General features: G+C 36.7%; 1 protein-coding gene across 2 annotated transcripts; it reads left to right on the top strand.

Moving 5' to 3' along the window:
- Window positions 1-248: 248 nt before the first annotated feature.
- Window positions 249-23,068, top strand: ramp1 (receptor activity modifying protein 1). Of its 2 annotated transcripts, none has more exons than XM_056755077.1 (3): window positions 249-624; window positions 9,587-9,722; window positions 20,924-23,068. In XM_056755077.1, the coding sequence occupies exons 1-3, from the start codon at window positions 579-581 to the stop codon at window positions 21,177-21,179; spliced, it is 438 nt and encodes a 145-aa protein (XP_056611055.1). In that variant the 5' UTR covers window positions 249-578; the 3' UTR covers window positions 21,180-23,068. The 2 variants fall into 2 exon arrangements, with proteins under 2 accessions (XP_056611055.1, XP_056611054.1); XM_056755076.1 differs by having other exon boundaries at window positions 9,584-9,722.
- The last annotated feature ends 788 nt before the right edge of the window (window positions 23,069-23,856 follow it).

Below are 23,856 nucleotides of genomic sequence, written 5' to 3'. Positions count from 1 at the left end.
GTTTAATTTTTATATTCGCTTTGTTTTATGATGTTGGATATGAAAATATTACATAGGCTACAAATGTTTTATTAGTGCACCACAAAGCAGAATTTGCTCCTAAACTTTGTATATTTTTGTTGTTTCACTACCATAATGAATGATGTCCATGTTTATTATTAGCCAGCATGAGTTGATGAGCCATGATCCCTCCCTCACTGGACTGACTTTAACTCTTTCCACCCCAGCTGTGTGTCTGCACGCGCACTGGAGCGCAGAGCGCGACTCTCCACCGGTGACTCCAGTGCGTCCTGCCGAGTCTATGCGCGTCTGCTGACCTGGACACGCTTTACCTTCCGTGTTTTATTTTTATCTAACGCTTTACATTAAACAGATGCTGTGGTGACAGAGACACGGGGGAGTTCTTGTTCTTGCGTCTTCAATGGAAATTTAGCGTTAAGGTGAATGAAACTCTGCGTAATTACCTGACAAAAGCGAAGATGTTTCGAGATGTACGGGAATAGCGTCGTTTAATCGACCCTGACACGAGCGAAAGTGTGAAGAAACTTATGTTTCTGTTTTACTGACATTAAAGCGTTATGGCATCTTTATGGTGGAGACAGACGCTGCTCTTCTTGGTAATCGGTAAGTTCAACTTGTTTGTTTCTGTTTTATGTTACATAGAGTAGAAAAAAGTATAGAACCAGAACTTGACAAACATAACTTGGTTGTCTGGTTAGTAACTGGATGGTGATCAAACATACATGTAGTGTGAACTTCATTTACATATTTCTTATTAAAAATATGATGCGACTATTTCTCTTGATCTTATGATCTTATCCTCAAACTACGTGAATGGATAATAAACAACGTAGCTTACTGTTGTTTAAAATAACAGTTTGGATTACATTTTTACATTTTTATTTATATGTCAAACACATTTTCACATATACAAATTTTCTTTTCTAAATATTGTTCATGCATTTTGGATTACCATATTGTTTTTGTAGTGAGGTTTTGAGAATTAAAGATGGTTGAGAAGTTACAGCACTGAAAATGATTTTTTTAAATATATTAAATATTTTATAACAAAAAATAATTCAAATGTAATATTGAAGAAAACAGTATTTTGGAAACTACCCATATAGTTGAGCTATATTTTATAGTTTTAAAGAATTTCAAACTGTATAGAAATTGGTTGACTATATTAACAGTTCGTTTTGCCATGGTGAGCACAATACGTTTATATCTCTTATTCAGTCTTTCACAATGCTCATAGGTTGAACGTTTGTTTAACAACACAACATTCACAACTCTCAAACACAAACAAGTATGGGTCTTTTATCAAATTTTGATTATGAATGCATGGCAAGCTCCTTCTGTTGCAAAGAATTCCATTTACACTTACCTTAACAGGCTCACTGAAGTGTGCCGAGCATGACTAACAAACTTCTTTCTGCTTGCCTTGTTTTTCTGTCACCACTCATGTGGAATTATTCTATTCACTTGAACATTCATGATGTATATTGTTATTTAGGAGGAATTCCTATGAAGAACATTGCTGCTGATCGGAGCAGTCGATTTCAAGATCTAACTAGATTCACAAATGCCATTATGTAGAAAATCAAGAAATGGGTCTGAAATCTTTTTCTCTTGGTTAAATTCATCTACTCCAGTTGTCATGTTGCAGACAGTGACCTAAAAAATATGCAGATTTTTTAGGGGATTCTTGCTTCTGAAAGGAGCGAGAGGAACAAAATAAATCCGGAAGAAGTATACATAAGCTTGTCTCTGAAATAATGCCAAAAATGTTCTCTGTGTAAGTTTGAATTCACACTTGCATTCTGAAATGTGTCAGAATGTGATGTATACTGTAAATGGCTGGCTGGCTGAAGAATAACAGTGTTTAATGGCAAAGTCATTGAAAGGTACTGTAACACTATCATCACATCGGGTATTGAGGTTTGCTACCGACACTGTAACACGTTGACCTTAAGTAATTATAATGGAACTAAGCACTCACAAAGTGTTTGTGTCTGAGTTTACATTCCTACAAAGAGTACTAAACGATTCTGAACTGTAATTCCTGCTCTGCCAGTTTATCTCGACTTTGAAGTCCATATAGAGACCTTTTAGGCACACACATTTCCTTTCTACTTTTCCCCTTTCTCTTTTTTTTCCATCGTCACAGATAATGTCAAGAAATGATTTCTAGTTGTCCTTCGATATTGATTACATCATGACAATTCATTGCTGGCACGAAGAACAAATGTGGCCTGACGCTAGTGTCGCAAGCTAAGAGATAAATGTCAAGCAGACTTTTTAAACCCGAACAATGCTTTCTTTGTGTCAAAGCCAGAGCTGAACGCTGTCCTTTGAACCCCCCTGAGATGTATTGCTCTCATGTACCCGACAATTGAAAGTCTCCTACAGATAAAATGCTAAATCAACAAACACAAAGGACACTTCAGAATGAAGGGAAGCACGAGGATGTGTACGAAACAAGTTGACTAAATATAGAATAGCAGGTTGCATTTCTCTGATGGAGGTGAATAAGCTGTTGGAAGTGGGTGGGGAGATCCGGACAGCCGTAACAGGCAAAGATGAATATATGGGTGCTTTATTTCTCTGCGGTTGTCAGGGCTGCTTTGTATTTCATTCCCAATGTACCGCCTTAAGGAGTTCTACCCTTGTGTGGGATAGCTAATTCAATTCAGCAGGTTTCGAGTGCAAGTGCGCATTGTGATTATCGCACGCACATTTTTTTGGGGGGGGATCACAATGGTTGTAGAATTTGTCTTTGGAATGGAACGTTAGGAATGACATCCTGAATAGGGGACATTGACTCTGTTCTAACATGTGAATTGGCTGTTTTTTCACCAAGATTGGTGTCGATCTGTTTATTGGATTTAAGAAACAAGTGTAAGACAAAATCCAGATTAAGGTTGTCGTGTGATGTCATCAGAGAATTTACATTCTGGAATGCGCAGATCTCTGCAGCGCTGTTGGGTTGGGAACTCCTCCCTGCATTAGCTGATTATTCATTATGCAGATCGAGTGCCCGTACAAACAGCGGTACATCGCTGTGGTATAAATTAAGTTCAAACGAAAACAAGCGGAGGATTGATTTTATTGGTTTGGCATCTGATGTCCTTTTTTGTGCTGGCAGGTTTGAGATCGAGGGCTCTGCGGGTCCTCCGTGTGACCGTGTCAAGAGAGGGCCAGACTACAAGGCACTGAACGTGCCCCACTGTGGTGTAATGTGCTGTGAAGTATCATTCTGGGGGGCCTATGGTATTATTGTGTAAAGAGACATCTAAACCTCTTTGACAACTAGAGGACCGGAATCAAGATCTTTCTGAGCTCTTGAGTGAATAAACGTTTCTCAGCTACAACAGCTTGCCCTTGAGTTGTAAACCGGACACTTCAAGTCAACAAAAGCATTCTTTTTATGTTTCTCTTAGAGTCTGCATGTAAACTGCCTGACATGCAGGGCGACGTCTGGGGGAAGGGGGGAGGCAATGCCCCCCCAGATTTAAATAATAAAAAATACTTATTATTAAATAGCATACATACTAAATACTCATCAATATTATCTATTAAATAATGAAATGTCAATTTAATCACATAATTTTTTTTTAAATGATGCATGTAATGTACTTTGATTATATATCTGCCTAACCAGAATATGTAATTTTCCTCCGGCCATCCCCAAGTCGAGCCAGCCATGTTAAAGCATTGAACACTTGGCATGCAGATTCAATGCAGTTTGTGCTGCCGGTCTTTAAATATCAGCTTTTTTTTACCAAATGCGTTTCACCATCACAGCAAGCACAAAAGGGTGAATCTTAAACTGTTAAGATCAGACCAAAATGATGAGAAGCATTGTTAAAAATAAACCTCAATTTAACCTCAATGTTGTATCTAACTGCCCTAAAAATGTGGACCTAGTTTAAATTGTGTTTTTCTACTGAAACTGCTTTTAAATGAATGAGTTCTGAGGCATAGCTTTACAGAACACTGAACACAGAACACTAAATAATTAAATATTTCAAAATATAATCCTTTAATGTAAAGAACCTAGCAGAGAGGTTAGAACATTTTTTTTTCTAATTCTTAATAATGTAATAGAACTGCATACTGTACATGCTAAATAGTCACTTTATTAATAGAAACGAACCATTAGTATTCTGCCATGTGTGGGCAGAGGATCTGTAGAGATTTCTGGCCTTCACCTGTCCTTATTTCCATAAAGCTATGACATTTTTTGTCATCAGCGTTAAGGTGGCTGCTCGACTTGCGTGGAAATTCTGAAACAAACATGCCACCCATTTTCTTTTCCCGCATCTGAACATTGGCACTTGATATAAAGTGCACTTCAATTACAGGCTATGGCGAATTACAGTGCAAGGCGTCGATTTACTCTTACGGCAGTGACCCTCGGCAAATGACCCTATTTAATGTGAGGCAGCCGTTGATATAATGGCCAAGAGTGATCCATCACCTGTACGGCCAGATGCAATGACGTTCATGGCCCCTGTAATTGCTCGATCACAAAGGGCCGGTGCCATGTAGATTATTTTGGAATGCCATAATGGATGTCGTGTGTGCACCTGTGTGATAAGCAAATGGTGTAAACATTGGTAGTTTTTCTTTAATCAGTGGTCATAAAACATGTTATACATTTAAAAGAATGTAAAAAGCAATCCTGCGCAATTTCTTCCCACACGTTGCTTATGGTTCTTTAAACTCCAAATGTTTGCGGCATATATTATGTTAAATATGAGTTTAATGCAGCTCGGCCAGACAATGAGGGAGCCAGCGTGCGTTCGCTTATAATACTACAAAATAATTTTACCGGAGGCTTCCTGACTAAGTGCTGTACTTGACTATGTTTTCCCTGTAGCACATTGCAGGCTAATGCATTTCTGTGGCATTAATGCAGATGTTGCCGCACTATCCTCAAGTTGCTGCAGGGTGTATTTGTTCACACTGGGTTGGTTTCGTCTTAGCCTTATTTCTTTGCACCTTACATGTCAGGACGTAATACATTTATTTAGCGTGTCATTGTCCAACTATAACATGTGATATTGTAAGACATGATAATGTTGTTTTAAGGTTGTTGGTACGTTTTGTTGCTTTTTAATGATAGAGGCTGTCAAGTGTTTTTCTGGAGAACGTGCATTAACCTTTAGAGGGACAGAACTCACTGTTGTATAAATTATGATTTTGTTTTATCATCATTTTTGCTTTTATGGTATATCTTGCCTTGTTGATTCCATTAAAATCATCAGCCTATTAATGCATATCACACAAACGCTCCACTTGAGATCCACAGTCTATTTGTATGTGCCGAGTCAACCTGATCCGACAAGAATTTGTAACTGTTTTATGAGTTGGCTAATTTGCATGAATTTGTACGATGTGAATAGTAGAAAAAATATGATTATTAGAAAAAGCAATACTGAAGCTCCCTCGCCAAAAACCTCATAATCCATCCATCCATCCATCCATTTTCTACCGCTTATCCGAACTACCTCGGGTCACGGGGAGCCTGTGCCTATCTCAGGAGTCATCGGGCATCAAGGCAGGATACACCCTGGATGGAGTGCCAACCCATCGCAGGGCAACCTCATAATCATACCCACAAAAGCAAATAATACTAAAATCGTACTTCGTACTAAAACGTGTATACAAACAAGATCATACGAGTCAGCCACCTTGCAAAATTGTTACGAATTCCTGTGAGATTGTGTTGGTCGTGCTTTAGAGTTACTATATCTGTCAATCTCTCTCCATCTGTTTACATTCTGGAGACGTTCTCTGTGACAAGTGTTATTTTACCAATTATGCAGCTGTTATACTTTTACAGAACACGACAGCTTGACAGAAGCACAAAAAGCATGTTAAAGGAAAGAATTTATTTAAAGGAGCCTTTGCAGGTATAACTGTAATACATCCGTCAGCATATCTGTCATGCATAGTCGTAAGTGCTGTACAGTAATGCTTTCAATGCAAGTTAACTCTTTCTTGTCACCAGCTTTTTTTTAAGTTCCCAGTCAGCACCAGCATTTTCTTTCTTTTTTCAGCATCATAATTTTTTCTACCAAATCGATGGCTTATTCTTTTCAATTTTTTTGTCTAGTCTACATGATGCAATTTTCATACCATGAAAAGACTGGAAACCTGGTAACGTATACATGTTGCATGCAAGATACAAGGAAGTATACTAATAACCAATTACCCTTTACCAGTAAAGCATGCATGTGTCGAACAGATCTGAAGGGACAACAGCTATATACACACAAAACTGAATACAGGGCCTCACAGGGTCATCTCATGTTTGGCTAAGCATAAAAGATATGATGACACCGGAAAGAGAGAAGGACACTGTTAACCCAACAGCTGGACTACAAATGATCAATAATGTCTCCTGTTAGGTGGTTATAAGCGGCTCAATTTAATCAAACTAAAGGGTAATGCTGAGTTTGGTTGGATCTGTTGTCACCCTTGTATTCAGTAGAGTCTGGGCTATGTGAGGAGAGGAAATGTACTGGGTTTATAAGAGAATGATGTGAATGTGACTTTTATTATCTGCATAATACAAACTGTTTTCGAGCTGCAAGTCTTACGTAAGTAATTTGGATGATTTTGTCACTCCTGAGGTTTGATTTAATTGAAATTCACAATTCGTCTAGAAATGCTGTTTAAATGAACATTTGGAACGGTCTCTTAATATTGTATGCGGCTGTATGTAAACTGAGCTATTTCTTTAACGGTAAAAATCTAATAATAACGCTGCAGAGACTCTTTGCAGAACGATTTTGATGAAAATACCGAACCGGTTGAAGTTTGACAGATCATCAAGAGGGCAAACTCAGGAAGAGCTCGTGCTGTTTTCCTCCCTCTCAAAGGCTGCTTAGAGACTTCACGCTCCATTTATATTTTTTGGCAAGGTTTTGTGTGTAATGTGAGATGAAAAGCACGAAAAACAGCAATTTGTGTTAAGATGTTTGAATAGAAAAATAAGGACACAGTTATTATTTACCAATATATAACAATAATAAAATACTTAATTTTTATGCTGTATAATGCTGCGTTTTCATAGTTGTTGGACATGCATGTGTTGCATGCACATGTACTCACATGTCTGTCAATGAGGAGGTTCTGTTTTGTTTGTTTTAAAACTCTTGTTTGTGAGTTTAGTAGTTAACAGACACCAAAAACGAAGAACCCTCCTACACACACTAGGCTTCAGCATTCACCTCCATTATTCACAGTTCTGCACAGCGTGTCTCCTAGAAACATCTGCAGCCTCTCTTGAAGTACTTTAAAACTTTTCTTTTCACTATATGCATCTGTAATTCAGTTTCTTACAGAGGGGTGTTCTCTTCTTCTCCCTTTAGGGATGATTACCAATAAATCTGTGGTTTAATAAATCTAAGATATTTCTATAATGTGTCCATTCATCAAGGCACATAAAAAAACTGTTATTTACTGTTATTTATTTGAAAACGTGACATCTGTGATTCAGGATTCCAACAAGGCATGAGAAAATGACTAAAAATAATTATAATGTTTTCTTTTTAATAGTTTATATACCACTCATTTGTAACTCAGTTACTTATTAATGACTGTCTGTTGTGATATCTGTTTCAAAGATTGTGGCTTCTCAAGAAGCAAACATACTAAAAAAACACAGTAAGTGTGGTCTTGGTTAAAAAAATCTTTTGGACTAAGCAAACATGGCACTTGGTGGTGTTGTAAAAAATGAAAACTAGAACAATGTTCTTTTGTGTTATATTTTCCCACTAGCCATCTTCAGAGTAATGTAAATGATTATGACTGCTAGAATCACTACTGTAACAAAACTGCTCTACTTTGGAAAACAGTCTGGGTTGTTTTTAAAGGATTCCATGGTGCTTTTGTGTACCATCACAACACATGTACCATGTAGTCGAGACTTGATGTAGTAACATTTTAATTCTTGCTTTTTTTTGCCAACATCATCTTCATCTGCACACAAATGCAAAGGGAATAAAGTATTACTGACCGATAGACTCTGAGGGATCCTGGATATTATCCAGATTTATACTGCACATGTAAAGTAGTCCCGAACACAGACACAAATTCTATCATTGTCTGTGTTCATGTGAATGCACAGCAAAAGCTCACTAATTAACTCTTTTAGAAACTTCCTGTAACATAAAAAATGTATGTTGGCATAGTCATATATAAATGTGACATGCTTGATGTTTTTTTTTGTGGACTTTCATAGAGACTGTATGCATACGAAAAGATTGGCTGTGTGTGGTACAGGGTTTTACAGTAACTGCTTAGCTCGGCCACTAAATGAGTAATTCAGGTTATTTCTAAGTTTGGAATATTTGGGGTTCAAAACCGATTAAGTGCAGTTAATAGAACTTGCTTTATGGAATTAATTACCATAAAAACTATTTTTATATTCATTTTATTGCCATGGCAACAAAGTTGATAGATAGATAGATAGATAGATAGATTTTGTCTCGCGTCTTATCTTGCAGGAGACTCACCTGTCACGTAATTGATGTGATAGAGCCGTTGTTGACTAACAATGAGCTGAAAGAAGCAGCCGTCACTGCTGCCCTGACAGTAAGCCTGTCTGTCTGCTGATCACTTGGGGCGAGTGCCACAGCAAATCTCTGTGTAGAGGGAGGATAAAACAATAGAAGAGAGAGAGCGGAGGACATGAGAGTAAAGGGACAAGCTGACAATGGCCGTTCCATTTTAAAGACGATTGTTTTTCCAAGAGCTGAACATTAATCCCATTATGTCAGAGTTAATGAAATGACTCATTGTTCAAGTTTTTTTTCACCCATCCTGCTCTATTCAGATCCCTTTTAGTGTCAGACACTAAATGCGTTACTTTGCGGTGAAGGAGAGTATCGTTTATGTTCAAATTAAATTGGGAGACAGTCGACTAATTAACAGGATTGGAGGGACGTTCGGTGTACAATATATGGCCACAAACCAGTTTCAAAATAACTTGTAAACTTTGTCTATTATGAAAGAAAATAAATTAGGAACAATTTGACACTGGAAGTTTTAAAGTCCCAGTGAAACGCCTTTGAGCACTCAACTGAAAAATGCAGAGAGCAAGACATAGCGAGTGGCCCCGCCACCCTTTAAAATAACCAATAGCGTTTAGTTTACGGCACTGTCAACCTGGTAAAGCTGCATTTAACAGTGTGACGTCATTCACCATGTAGGAAATCATAACTGTGAAAACAAGTGGCTGATTTCCAATCCAGAGACTGAAGTGTAGCGTGAAGTCATGGAATTTCTAGATTTTTTTAGACTGTCAGTTTTCATCTAAATGGGAATTTTGTCAGCATGTAGCAGCATTACATTTTTTGACGTGCTTAAGGCTAACATGTTTTCAAAAAAACTTAAAAAAAAAACTTTTTGATTTCATTTGGGGCATCAAAGCATTTCATAAGATGACTGGAAATATTCAGCTTTTGTTGCCTTAAATTCTAATCAGATATAAAGAAATGTTCATCCTTTCATCATTTCAACATTTTTTCATCTTTACACTTATTCAGCTCTTCATCTTTTTCTCCAGCAGCAAATCTGTCTGTGCTTACCTCAGCATGCAGCAACAACTATGAATACGCCATTGAGGAATTTTGCCTGGCCAAGTTCAAGCTGGATATGGAGCTTCTTGACCAGCATCAGTGGTGCATCTGGGACGACACCGTTGAGTAAGTGTCCAATATTTCTCATTCTTAGCATTGATTGTATTTTTATACTGTTACAATCAGGGCTGCACAATATACCGAAATTATTGAAATGCTCCAAATGAGCAGATTGCAATATGCATATCAATATGTAATGGTTGGCCATAACGTTGTCAGATTTATCCTTACTGTACTATCACTACACCAAAAAATGTGGCTGTTTAAATTTATCTAAATTTTTTAATTGGTATTAGACTAAAATCATACCATATATTGAACTTTTAGCGATCATATTGTATATTGGATTTCTACGTAGTTCTGTGCCCCTTCTGGATTCTGGTTTGCTGACACGCACTGGAAATAATTTTTAAACCTTTTTTTACCTTTCAGTAAAATTTTCACTACAATAAGCATATACAGTATTTGTTTTCAAAGCATATTTTACCAATTCCTAACCGCATCAATTTTACTAACTACTATTATTTTTCTAGAATTATTTATAAGTGATGGTTAATAAAGCCTTAAAGTGAAATTTTTTTTTATTTATTTATGTGCACACTTACTAACCAGGATTTCTTTTACAGGTACAATAAGAAAACACTGCATTCTATATACAATAAAAAAATACATAAGAAAATACATTGCAATGGGAATTATGCAATACTAATGCAATATTAGAACCTGCAAAAAAGTCTCATTGTATCAGCAAAAAAGTCAGACAAAAACCAAGAAGAAAAGATACAGTTTAGATGCAAAATATTTTCCAGAACACCATTTTCCAGAACTGCAACCTTTCTGGAATCTCCAAGGTGTCAGAATCTTAGAGACTTTGCTGGGGTAAAGAATCCTTAAATGTTTATTGACAAAAGAAGCAAAGTAGAAGGTTTACACACCAAATGTTTATCAACCACCCTTCTTTAGGCTGTAGATGCATTACCTTAATTGTAGATTCATGTACATTCCTGTTCAATAATCTATCCTTTCTATTATATTCTAATAATGATTCTGGTGCATAGGCGAGAGAAAATTGCTTGCAGTACTCAATATCTGGAGGTATTATTAGGCATGAATTCGAACTTCTAATGTTTCCTGCCATGTCAAATCCACCTTGCAGTTTCCCCAAAATGGCCTTTAAAGGTTGAAAAGCCTTTTTCACAACTTCCTCTACACATCACAGCCACTTTAGTCCAGCACTCTTTTCCAGTGTACAGGAATATCACTTTACAGCTGACGCCCTGGCATGTATATTTGAACACCTTATGACAAAGTGAAGGGCAAAGTTTTCTCAGTAAAAGAAAGACGATGGTTCCCATAATAACACCCGCTTCCAGGGATTTACAGCAGCATGTGGCACAGCTCCAGGCGTACACCATTCCTGGGCACCTCCATGTGCCCAGCTGTCTCTGTGACATAACCGAGGAGGTTATTTGTGGTGCTTCCAAAACACGATACGGAAGAACTTTCACTTTCCGGAGTTAACAAGTGGAACTGTCCTGCTTTTACGTCTGTCCCTGTCACAACTGGCCAAAGGACAACCTCGAGCCTTAGACTGAAGTTGCCGCTAGGGTGTGAAAAAAGAAAGAATCAAGAAAAGTGACAATGATGTCCAAGCTGTCAGTTTGCGACGTGCAAGGTTTGCCAGTCTCTGTCGTTTGACACTGCACGCATGGTTTGTCCCCTGTGACCCAACCCGTAGTATTGTGTTGTAGGTGTTGTTGAAGCAAATTGCTGATGGTGTTCTACAGTACTGGTATCAAATACAGTACCAAAGTCAGTTTCATCTCGTCATTCCCAATAGGATGTGGTTTAGATTTACCTACAGTATAGGTAGAGTGATGATCATAAAGAAAATAAGACTCATATTTCATAAGCAAAACAGTAAATTTGTAATCAGACTAAAATCTCCCATTGTTGCCTTAGAGTTGTAAACAAAGCTGTTTGTTAAATCAAACCAGAATTGTGTTTAGGAGGTCAAATGATTCCTGCGGTTGTTGTTGAATTAAACCTTCACAGTTGTATTATTCATATCACCTGCTTGAATGGATATGTCACCTTTATTAAAAGCCTGGTGTGCGTGATACTCTTTTGAGTCACAGTGAATTATAGATTCGGTTTATCGTGTATAATGCATGGTAATAAACATAAATGACCTTGACGACTTCTGGCATTTCATTTTTTGTTTCTTCATATAATAAGTGTCGCTGCCCTTTACACAAAATATGCACAGTGACTTTATCATCCTTGCTTAAAATGCTTTTCTGTCTGATTCATCTGCTTAAACTTTAATAACAAATAATTAGTTGCCTTTTAATAATTTATCGACAAAAATGACTGAAGTCAGAAAACTGCTGTTTTCTTGCAAGCATTTAATGCATCCAAAACTGCAGGCATTTAGATGTGTTGGATGTTGATTTACTATCGTTGCCTTTGGAGTAACTTTGAGTACTTCTTATTAATAGTTTTTAATGGAACGTTTGTTAAATATAACAGTTTAGTTTAGCTGTGCAAATGAGGCTCATGAGTGGATTCTAGTTAAGGAAAAGCATCTCTGATCTGTGCACAGGTTCAAGTCTCCCTCTTACCCGTGAACACACTCATTAAAGTATGTATGGCCCCTGAGCTCCCTCCGTGTGGTCATCCAGCTCCATTCCTCAATAATGCACAAAGCACTGTCTGGGGACAGCTACAGGTCTGGAATCATGTCTAAGCAAGTACTACTTGTGCCTTCTAATGAGCCTTAAAAGGGTTCGGTAAGACTCTCTGAGGACAGTCAATTGCAGGCAGTTAAGGTTATATAGAAACTATCAGAAGAGCCAAACACTATTGCACTTCAGCAAATTGTCTCACCTGGGCAATGGTGCATTAAATTACTTCAAAGGGAACCTGCAATCTATAAACAGGCCCGGTCTTGCCCTGCAAGGGGTCATGCCTTTGTGTTTTGATACAATGTGCTCTTAAAACAGTCTGTGAATCACAGCGAGAAGGCGAGAATACAATAAATACAACATGGCAAAACTGAGGCTGGAATTGTGAGCAGGTGTTCATCTACTATAAAACATTTTTTTACACTTTTCAACACTTGGTTTCATTGATCGAGTTTTTCGCTATAGATTAGATTCCCATAGGTTCAATATACTGTAGTGCAATGGATCAAAATGAAGACTGGAGATATTGATGTAATTTCAAGTACAATACAGCAAAACCACAAATAAACAATTATTGCAGGGAGCAAAACATATTTTGTTATAGAGACTACACTTCTCCAATGATACCGATGGCCGATTATTCAGAATGATATCTACTGATGCCGATTGATTCTGAAAATGACAATTTCTTAAAGATCGGGTAACACGTTCAGTTTCTGCCAATTTTATATTAATCTTGAGTACCTATAAAGTAGTTTTGCATACGTTGTATCTTCAAAGCATATTAAGTTTGATCAAATTTATTAAAGAAAGATGCAGTTAGACGATTATTTCCGGAATACACAAGCTGCTGGAGGCAGGCAGTGGGATAAACACAACAACACGAGCACACAATTATGCATGTACACGGCGATTGCCAACAAAACACAGACATATGACTTAGTTTCACTTACTGCGGTTCATGTCCTGCATTTTTTAGCACTGGGACCGCGCCATATTAATTTCAAATCCAGCGTTATACTCTCTGTTTATATAGCATCCATCACTGAAATGCTGTGAACAAACAGACACTCCTAAACTTCACTATCTGTAATGATCTGCAGGGCAGCGCAGACAATCTTGACACAGCGCAGACAATCTTGATGGCAAGCGGGTCTCGCTCCTCGGTTTGCGCGTGGGCGGGCTCTTTCTTTCGCCTTGCCGTGGTTCTCCGGGAAAATTGCCCAATAAAAGGAATATGATCCCTATTACGAAACAGGGATCCCGACTTTAAAAACACTTAAAACACAAATTGGAGTGCTGGGGGAGTGTATCAAGCACAAAAATACTACGTCATACCTCAAACTAGTTTTTTAACAAGTTGACCATGTTATGCATGAGAAACAAGCACGTTTTCATTGTAAAGAAGTCAGAATGCATGACTTAGCATGCTACCTCCACTTTAACTTTCTGAATGTTGTTAAGTCATATAATGACTATAAATTTTGAACATAAAATTTGCTGGCACTGATCATTGGCTGCTTTTAAACTATCGGCTGCTTTTATCGACTGATACCCAATTTTAGCTGATAAATCGGTGCATGTATTTTATTCATTATTGCTCTTTTGCTGTCACACATTTTTACATATCAACAAGTTAAGATACAAATGATTTATTGGTTTACTCTGGTTGACCCCTTACTTTGAATTGATTTTGTGTTATCTGTCATCGCTACTGTGTCATTATAAGTAGAATGGAATAGAATAAAATATAATTTTTGCATTAGCAGAGAGATGTACAATGCAGTATGTATTTAAATGGAGCATTAACATTTGGAATGATTCATTCCACTGTATAAGTTCATCTACAACAGATTTCAGGTCATGAGTGCCAAATGCAGCTATACAGGAAATTGTAGAGGAAGTTCCCCTTTGGTCTCTCCAGAAATGTGTTCCATGATGGAGGTTGATCTCTTTGAACCAGTAATACCTTTGACGTAGTATAACATCTCAAGTCTCCTGACTCAATGGACCTTATTTCTCCATTGCACCGTCTGCAATGTGTTTGAGCAGTTCTGACTGGTTAGACCCTCTGTGACCTGTTGTAAATAACTAGCTTTTTAATAGAATAACGTCTTCGTGTTCAAAAATATTCAACCACTTGACAAGATTTCCAGCATTTGAATAACACAAGTCTTTGCACAGATAAATTAATGTGCCAAAATATAGCTTTGAATTTCTGCAAAACCCTCCAGAATGCCTTTCCCAACAAACATTGAAAACCTGGTGTGACTGAGGATTGAAGGTTGATATTTTTTGAGGTAGTTTTCAGGGTCACCCATTTAAGCCTGGATCTTTTTTACAGGTCTCTGATCCCAGGCTTGAGTTCTAATGCCAAAGTCCATCTGTTCCCTGAGGCATGCAGCAGTCATACATTATAGCCCAGGTGCTTATGGAATTGTTTCCAGTAGCTTTTCAGAATGTGACCGCACTCAAAAGCATTTAACCCCTTTGTCAAGTTTGTATTGTGTGATGACACCTAATGACTTTGAGAGAAACACAATGAGAGTCCGACATTTAAAGTGTCTCAGCGATTCACATGTCCTTCAGCATCCGGAGGATCAACTGCAGTTAGAGATCAAATACAGATTTCATTCATATGTCTTAATGGGCATGTCAGGATCAACATACTTGTCAGTGTTCTGTGACAAAAATAACGTCTCAGATGAATGTATTTTTGTTATAGGCATCTAAAAAACAATGAATGATGATGAAATGTTTAATAACTTGAGAGAGATTAGATAGAGAGAGACTGTCTATATACAAGAGAATATAAGATTTGTACAGTACTTGAAAAAAGAACCCTCATTTGATAATAAAATTGACCTGTGAACTGTTTCTGTGCTTCAAAAAGTAGCTTAACCTCAGTTTTTATTAACTTTGAGTTTATAAACCCTGAATCTGTAATACATGAAAATTAAGTAAATCTTTGGTTACGTATATACAAACCTAAGTTTCTCTCACTTATCGTTGACTTTATCTTTTTCTAAAGAACCTTTTAATTAGATAAAAAAATTATTGATCCATTGAATTAAACACGTTCAATGTTCTACGCAACTTCCTCCTCAGTCCAAAAATACTTTTATTAAAATGTAGATGCTAAAATCGTTGAAATCATCCAAAATGACCATAAAACACATCACTGCTGCCAACTAAACTGAACCCGACAGCAAACAAACATCTTATGAGCATAGCACAGTACTCATTTCACATTCACTATCATTGATGTCTTAAAAGCACAGCTACAAAAAGGATCAGTTGCATTTCAAGGGTCAGAGAGAAGGTGAAAATTTGTAATGAAAACAAATTATAAATTGGTGCAAAAAGCCTTCCAGTATATTAGAGCTAACATTTTAATTGGACCTCTGGGGAAAGAATCTTGTATGAGGTATGTGTCCCCTTTATAGCAATATTTTTTGAAATGCAATAAAATATCCATCAGCCTGTTGTCTGATACCTTTAGTTCTCAACCGTAAGTTATTGAGTATTAATGAAATCTGATCTTGTTTACAAGGCGAACAGTATCGTGTCCCAGGAGAATTGAGCATGTGCTGTAGTCATGGTCTCTGTTGATGTTTGTCCCTGCTGCTCTCTGTCCTCTCACGCGTTATATTTAGTGCCGTTAAACCATTTTGAAATTCTATCTGGTATCTTACACCACCGAAAGGTACAGAGAGACTTTCCCACCACATGAACACCAGAGAACACCAGCAATTCATGGATTCCTCTTCTTTAAATAGACAGACTTAGAATGAGAAAATATACCTGTATGTGTCCCCCAGTGCAAAACAAGATACTTTTGTGAACAAATATGTTTTTTGTCCTTTATTCTTCAATTATTGCTAAACACTAAACACTATTTTTATTACATCATTATATTTAAAGTACTTTTTTATTACAAATTACAAATATTTGCACTAAACTGTAACTGTGGATAGCATTGCCCCTAACCATAACCAAACCTTTACCCCAAAACCTAATTTAATCTCTAATCCTAATAACTGTACTGTACCTTAAACTCATTCGATTTGAGAAATTTGTACAAAGTAAATCTAGAGTCTAGTTAACAGATATTTAATGTGAATACTGTCCATATAATACCACCTAATACTAAATGTGACTTAAACATTTCACAAAATCCTATACTTGCTGTAGATAAAATTATACAAACATTAATTTGCCAATCTGAAGTTCTCGAACTGTATGACTTGTATGTGTGTTCGTAAATAGTAACTGGGCCTGTCATGCTATAAGATGATAAAATGACACCATTAACGTAACTCATAAAACTTAATTATTTTCCAAAATCTTCTCAAACCAATTGACAGCTTTGTGTGAGGAACAGGAATATTAAGTCACCATTCTGCCTCAAATGATTTTGTATTCTACATAAAATAGAGAGTCATACAGGTTTTAGATTAAATAAGGTTGAATAAAAGATGGCATGACTTGAAGAATGACTTAATTATTGGATTCACTTTTTGATTCCCGTTGCTCCAAAATCTTTACCAAATGTATTAATCTTCACATAAAGACTTTCTAGAATTGATGTTTCACATCTGCGGTTGGAGAATACTAACTAGGCCAACTTGAAGGCCTTCTCCCAGATCTAACGTGAAAAGCCGCACTCTTGTCTGTGGTTCAGTCTTATCTGTATTCATTTAATAATTGCATGATACTGTAAGTCTTGACAGGGCAGTGATGAAAGTCCCAGGGCAGCTATTTCAATTTATTTAAGACGGACTGAATCTATCACAGTTATCAGTTTTTTTCTAGTCATGATGATGGCACACATGACCTGTTTTTCTTTAGACTGTATGGTTGGTTCAAGAAACCAAATTTTATTAGAAAACATGTTGACACACTTGTTCCATATTTCTCCTTAACAGAGCAAAAACTATGCCTGTTTTCATTTTTATTTGCCTCCAACGAATTAAGCAGAAGGTGCTGCAAATAAAATGGTTTGCAAATTATGTCATGTTATTTATAATAGAGTTGTGCTGGGTAATGTTTGAAACGGTAACTGGACAAATGAAACACAAGTTAACACAACGTGATGACTTTTTCCCAGAATTATTGTAGATGTCCGGAGTGTCAATACATGGCACAGCTGTATGCACATGTTCTAGGGTTAATACATAAGCCATCATCCGGAAGAGAATATGATATTATTAGACTCTAATTTTCCCAGTTTGTGGTGACCTCTATGGTCTCTGAATGTCACCATGGAACTTTGCCATTTGTTGAGTCTGTATGTGGATCCATCTTTTAACCTTTTCAAATGTGCTGCTATGTGGTTTCAAATGAGACCTCTCTTGTCACTTGCACCTTTTGACCTGCTGATATAGCAAAAGCCTGCAATATACAGCCACAGAAAAAAGATTAAGAGACAATTTCAAAATAGTTTACAGTTTTTCTCAATTTACTAGCTGTGTGTTTAGGTAAAACAATAATTTCTGTTTCATTTTTTGAACTACCTGAAATACCAAATTTTAAATAAACATATTGTATCTATTTGCATTTAAAATTGAAAACTGGAGAAACAGGTAAAACGACAGAAAATATGCTCTATGTTTTTTCAGACCTCAAACACTGCAAAGAAAACAAGTTCATATTCACTTTTCACGAATACAACAGTAATATTTCTACATGTATTTAGGAAAAGTCCAGAAGTTATTTTTTATATGATAACCTCAATTTTATCACAGTCTTCATTTGTCTTGTCATTCTGTCAGTCTTTCACATTGCTGTTGGATGACTTTATGTTACTCCTGAGGTTTGATTTATTGAAATTCAACAGACACTGGACTAGAATTATCACAATCCATCTAGAAATGCTGATGAAATGAAAATCAGAAATGATCTCTTAGTTTTTTTCCACTGCTGTATCAATCGCCTTCAATTAAAGTGTAAAAAGTGTAAAGTTGATGATATTTCCACTTCCATTTAGGTTTGTTTAATTTACTTTAACCCTTGTGTGGTTTTCATAGTTTTGTTACTCAGTGTTGGTGGGTCTAGTGGACCCCATGCAGTTTTGGGTTTTTATTTCAACAAAATCAAACACTTTATGTTAAATTAATTAAAAGATGTTTACTTCATCCCAACAACAAGCAATCTAAACAGCATATGGTTCATTTTTGCCCTGTGCCTTTGTTAGATCACATTTATGAATTGAAGTGCTCCATGTTTTTTGGTGGGCACAGGAGGAGCAGATACAGAAAACTCACACTTACACACACTCTGAAACACTCTCTCTTACACACGCACACAGAAACACACACAAACATTTTAAAAGGAGGCCCAGAAATGAAGAGGACACATGAAGGTACACACAACCTACAGTTTCCACAATTTTGTAAGCCCTGGGTCCAGTGGACCCAAACATCCTGTATGTAATATAAATGTGTAGGGGGTGTACAGTGTGCGGTCATTGAAAATTTGTCCTTGTATATGTTCTTCACAGAAAATAAGCCAAGGATGATGAGTTTGAATTTGTACAGACCTGAACACCAAGGGTTAATATAATTGACCAAGATGGCGATTTTGCGTAAATTTGCACAAGCTTTCAGTTTGAAGCTTGGTTGATGTGAATCATACAAAAAGTTATTATTAGAAAAATGCATAAATTAAGCCACACCCCTAAACCAAACATCACCGGGCCGAAAGCCGATTGAACTAAAAAGTATGAATACAGTACAAAAGTATACAAACTAGGCACCCTGTATAGGTATGAAGTGCCTTGAAGTTGTGTTGATTTGCAGGATATACAGTATATAGTCTGAATACATTTATGAGGTTTACGGTCAATAGGTGGTTGTTTCTGGCTCAAGTCAAAAGAACCGCAGAACAACTCTAGTGATGCTTGCCCACTCAAAATTGAATGTTTGAGAAATACAAATGCAGTATTTATATCTTTATTTTATTATTTATTTCAGTATTATTTAACCATCCACTTGTTGGGATACAGTGGGATGGTTCTTTGTATATATCAGTCTTTAATGTGAACACACATTACATGCTATAAATACACAGGCAGACAGAGACAATTTAGGGCTGAGAGCTCAGGGTCAGTCCATTAACAGACAGGGTTTAACATACTGCCTCACTCCCACCACTGGAGAGTATTTATGACCAGTCTGTATTCATAATTCATATTACTTTAGGGCAAGTACTTTAAGTCTAAATAGAGCATTTTATGAATATCTTTATAAAATGCATTTATCCAAAGCAACAGGGCAGTTGAAGCTACAAATGTCATGATATTAAAAGGTAATTTTAAAACAGAATAAAATGAATAATCAACTCTTCTCATTTGGCTTCTACTTCATGTGTTTACCAATCCACCTTTACCCTCTACGGCCCAGCTGTGCACACAGGGGTGACCCAGACATCCATTTCTGTCACACATACCTCCCTTGGAAGATGAGATGTGCTCTTTGTCCAGCCCGTGGGCATGAGCTGCTGTTCAGCGAGCCATCTTTATCCCTCCGGGTGAAATGTGAGGGGAGGAGGCGTGCAGCCTGCTGCAGCCCCTAAAACAGGCCCGGAAGAGGGCTTTTGATTAAAAGTCTGCACTGGTTATGTCAGGCATCCCACGCTAGGCTGGCCGGCTTTATAAATAGACAGCTGAGGATGGGGGTCAGGGTCTAACACTCACACAGGGCGCTATTAAGAGATCATCTGTTGAACTGTTTCACACTGGACTCCTCATTCAACGGAGTGGACATCATCTTCATCATCATCATTATTGAGGTGATTTGATTTCACCAGAGCCCCTTAAGGGCCGTAGAGAGAGAGAGTCGACCACGTGAATAGTTACGTGCAAATGATGGTTATCACGCGCACCATCTCTCACATAACACACAGATGGGCCATAAAGATTCATGGGAACTCAAATGGTTAGCACATGTGTAACGTTTAAAGGTCCAATGTGTAATATTTTGGAGGATCTATTCACAGAAATGCAATATAATATACGTCGTCAGAGGTGACGCTTAATGAAGCATTATGCTTTTATGACCTTAGAATGAGCAATTTCTATCTACTTAAACCGATGTTCGCCATGTTGTTTCTACAGTAGCCTTAAACGGACAAACTGGTCTACAGAGCATGTTTTGTAAATATGTAAAGAAGCATCCTTAGTCCTGTGAGAGCCTCTAGTGCTTTGAAAGGGAGAGGTGGTGTGAGCCGTTGGTTGCAATTCGCAACCTCACATCTAGATGCTCCTAAATTTCATAAACTGGACTTTTAATATGGGAGAGTGCACAGTGTCATCATTGTTTTGTACTATTTTCTATTCATTTTTAACATACAGAGTTAATAAATATGAATAAATTATCATTTATACTTGGAAATCAACCTACGGATGGTTTACTTACTGCACATCAATCTTCTACGCCATGAAAAATGAGCGATTTTCTCTTTGTAGTGACCTGTTATAAAATGCTTTGAAACACAATCTCACCTTGACAAATGCAAGGTTGCATCTTATGTAAATGTTAGAGTACAATTGTAAGTTATCCAATATTTCTTTTTTTAAAGGTCCTACGGGGAACTGACGAACTGCACGTTCCTGGTGGCTCTGAAAATGAACTGTTTCTGGCCCAACAGCCTGGTGGATGAGTTTTTCATTCGGGTGCACCGGCACTACTTCCATGACTGCTCGTTGACTGGACGACTGCTTCACGACCCACCCAATCGGATCCTGGGGCCGTTTATCGTGGTGCCCATACTGGTGACACTTCTCATGACAGCTCTAGTTGTGTGGAGGAGTAAACGCAGCGAGGGAATCGTATAAGTCTGCAGCTGTTAACCAAGTGACCCCACGCTGAACAAGTGATGATGGACAGACTGAACAATAGGAATGAGTTTGTCTTGTTTGGATATTGAACTATAGAACACTAACACTTGTGTCATGGACAAACAGGTAACACACCAGTCATTTGTGGTGACATTTTTCATAAGGCAGTTTTTGATTAAATATCACCAGTCTGATGGTGGATAAACATTACCTATGGATGAAAAACAAGGAAGACGGCGCTATTCATGTGTTTATTTGGCGTATCTTTGCTGGTTTTGTGATTACTGGACATTTTATTTATTTCATTTTATTTCATGCATCAACCTCCGTACATTTCACAGTCGTTATAAGTTTTTGTTACACTTTTTGCCAAATGATGACAGCAGTAGAAAGGAATAATATTATGATTCAGTCATGATCCTTATTATGTACATATGTATCAAGTAATTAAAAGCCTTAATGTATTGTTATCTTTTATCAATGGGTTTTAATATATCAATTCTTATTAGATACAGCAGCACAAAAAATTAAGAGACCATTGAAAAATCTAAATGTGCTATTTATAGCTATGTATGTTAAAATGTATCATTTTTTGTTTTATTATGTGAACTACTAACAATAATTTTAAATACAAATATTTTTTCTATTTGCATTTATTTGCAGAAAATGAAAACGGGTGAAGCATGTCAAATAAGGAAAAAAGATGCTCCGTTTTATTTCAGACCTAGTTCATAATTACTTTGAAGCTCTTGCATTACAGTTTCATGTGTCTGTCATGCCGTCAGTCTTTCACATTGCTGTTAAATGATTTTATGTTACTCCTGAGGTTTGATTTTACTGAAATTCAACGGACGCTGGACTGAAATGGTCACAATTGAAATGCTTATTAAATGAAAATTTGGAATGGTCTCTTAATTTTTCCTGCGAATGTATATGACTAAATTAAATGTTACAATAACAGACTCAAGCACTTCAAAAACTAATAAGCTGCCTACTGATACATGTAAAGGGGAACTTTGTACTTGAAACCTGCTTAACAAATGTTGTATGATTCACAGATAAGAGCATCCCCAAGGTCATTGTAAAAAGCTCAGTGAAAGACCTTAACCAAGAGAAATGTTGATTATTATTTATAAATTATATTGAATAATAGATGGAATACTAACCTAAAAAAAGTTCAATCTAATTGATATTGGACTGTTGTATCCAGTATTTTGTATTCTGTTTATTGTATGTGCATATACAGGTATACTGCATATATTAACATGTAATGTATGAGTTTAGTCTCATATAAAATGTAGATTTGTACACAGCATCCCTGTTCATACAGGTCCAGTGGATCTTAACGTTTTTGAGTTTAAGGCTGTACAATTATTAAGGTATTTTATTTAGACGACCAGTCAAAATTTTGGAAACACTTTAGTGAAATGTTTCAAATAATCCTACAAACCTTTTAATCTCAAGATGTATGCTTATTGTTTAAAATTGCTTTTAATTGTTGTTTCTGACCCAATAATAAAGTATAAGCAGCTTATAAGTAGGTGGAACTCCTCTCAATACGGTTCCCAGGTGGAGATCTTAAGAAGCTATGATTCAATATTTGAAGGCATCATTTATATTATTTAATAATAAATAGTCAAGTTTGGTATAACTAATAACAATAACCAAACATCAAGAATTATCTTGGTTTATAGTTTTTTCAGTTGGTAGTTGTTTTTTTGTCATTTTAAATCACCTTGAGACCCCCTATGAGGTTTTTCTAATCCCCTGTTGAGAAACACTGCATTCATCACAATATTGTACAAAAAACATTATATTTGTTAAACTGCTTTAAAACACAAAGAATGTACATTACATAATTAAATAATATTTCAACTTTTCCCTCACCTTGTTTTATTATTACACAAGAGCTAGTTCACCCAAAAGGGAAAATTTTGTCATGAATTACTTCCTTCTCCTTTCAGTCACTCCAAACCTGTATGCATGTATTTGTTTGTTTGAACATGGAGAAAGATATTTGGATGAACGCCTGTAACAGAACAGTTCTTAGACCCCTTTTGACTACAATAGTGAAAAAATGAAAATTGTGGTCAAAGGTGCCCCAGAAGTTTTCACCGTTCTACATTCTTCAAAATATCTTCCTTTGTGTTCAACAGAACAATATAAAGTCATTTTTAGTCAATTGGGTCCAAGAACTGTTTCGTACAAGTATTCTTTCAAATATCTTTCTGTGTATTCATCTGAACAAAGAATTGTATGCAGATTTTGAACAACTCAAATGTGAGTAAATGATAACAGCACTTTTTTTTTTGGGTGAATTAAGTGTCATGGATATTTTTTTTATTTTATCATTGATTATTGTGCATTGATGATAATTAAAGTCCACCATACAAGGACTGCATAGGTTTATTGTTGAATGTTCCATGTGGAAGTATATTTTAAAATGCATCAGTAAAAGACCTGTACGCTGGCAGTAGACAGAGAGGTAGCTTGATGCATCTATTTTTTAAGAGCAGTGAACTGAGGAATTCACTTGGTATTTCTATTTCCATGGGCTCTTAAGGTCATCGTGTCAAGGGAAATTTATTTTCTTTCACTGAAGACCACCCCAGTTTAAGAGATAATATTATTGGTCGTGGGATTATTTACCATATTAGTACTAAAAGGGTGTTTT

This window comes from Triplophysa dalaica, chromosome 8, assembly GCF_015846415.1.
Source record: "Triplophysa dalaica isolate WHDGS20190420 chromosome 8, ASM1584641v1, whole genome shotgun sequence".
NCBI classification, from domain to species: Eukaryota; Metazoa; Chordata; class Actinopteri; order Cypriniformes; family Nemacheilidae; genus Triplophysa; species Triplophysa dalaica.
The sequence above is the reverse complement of the archived record's forward strand: the minus strand, read 5'-3'. Positions and strand labels throughout refer to the sequence as shown.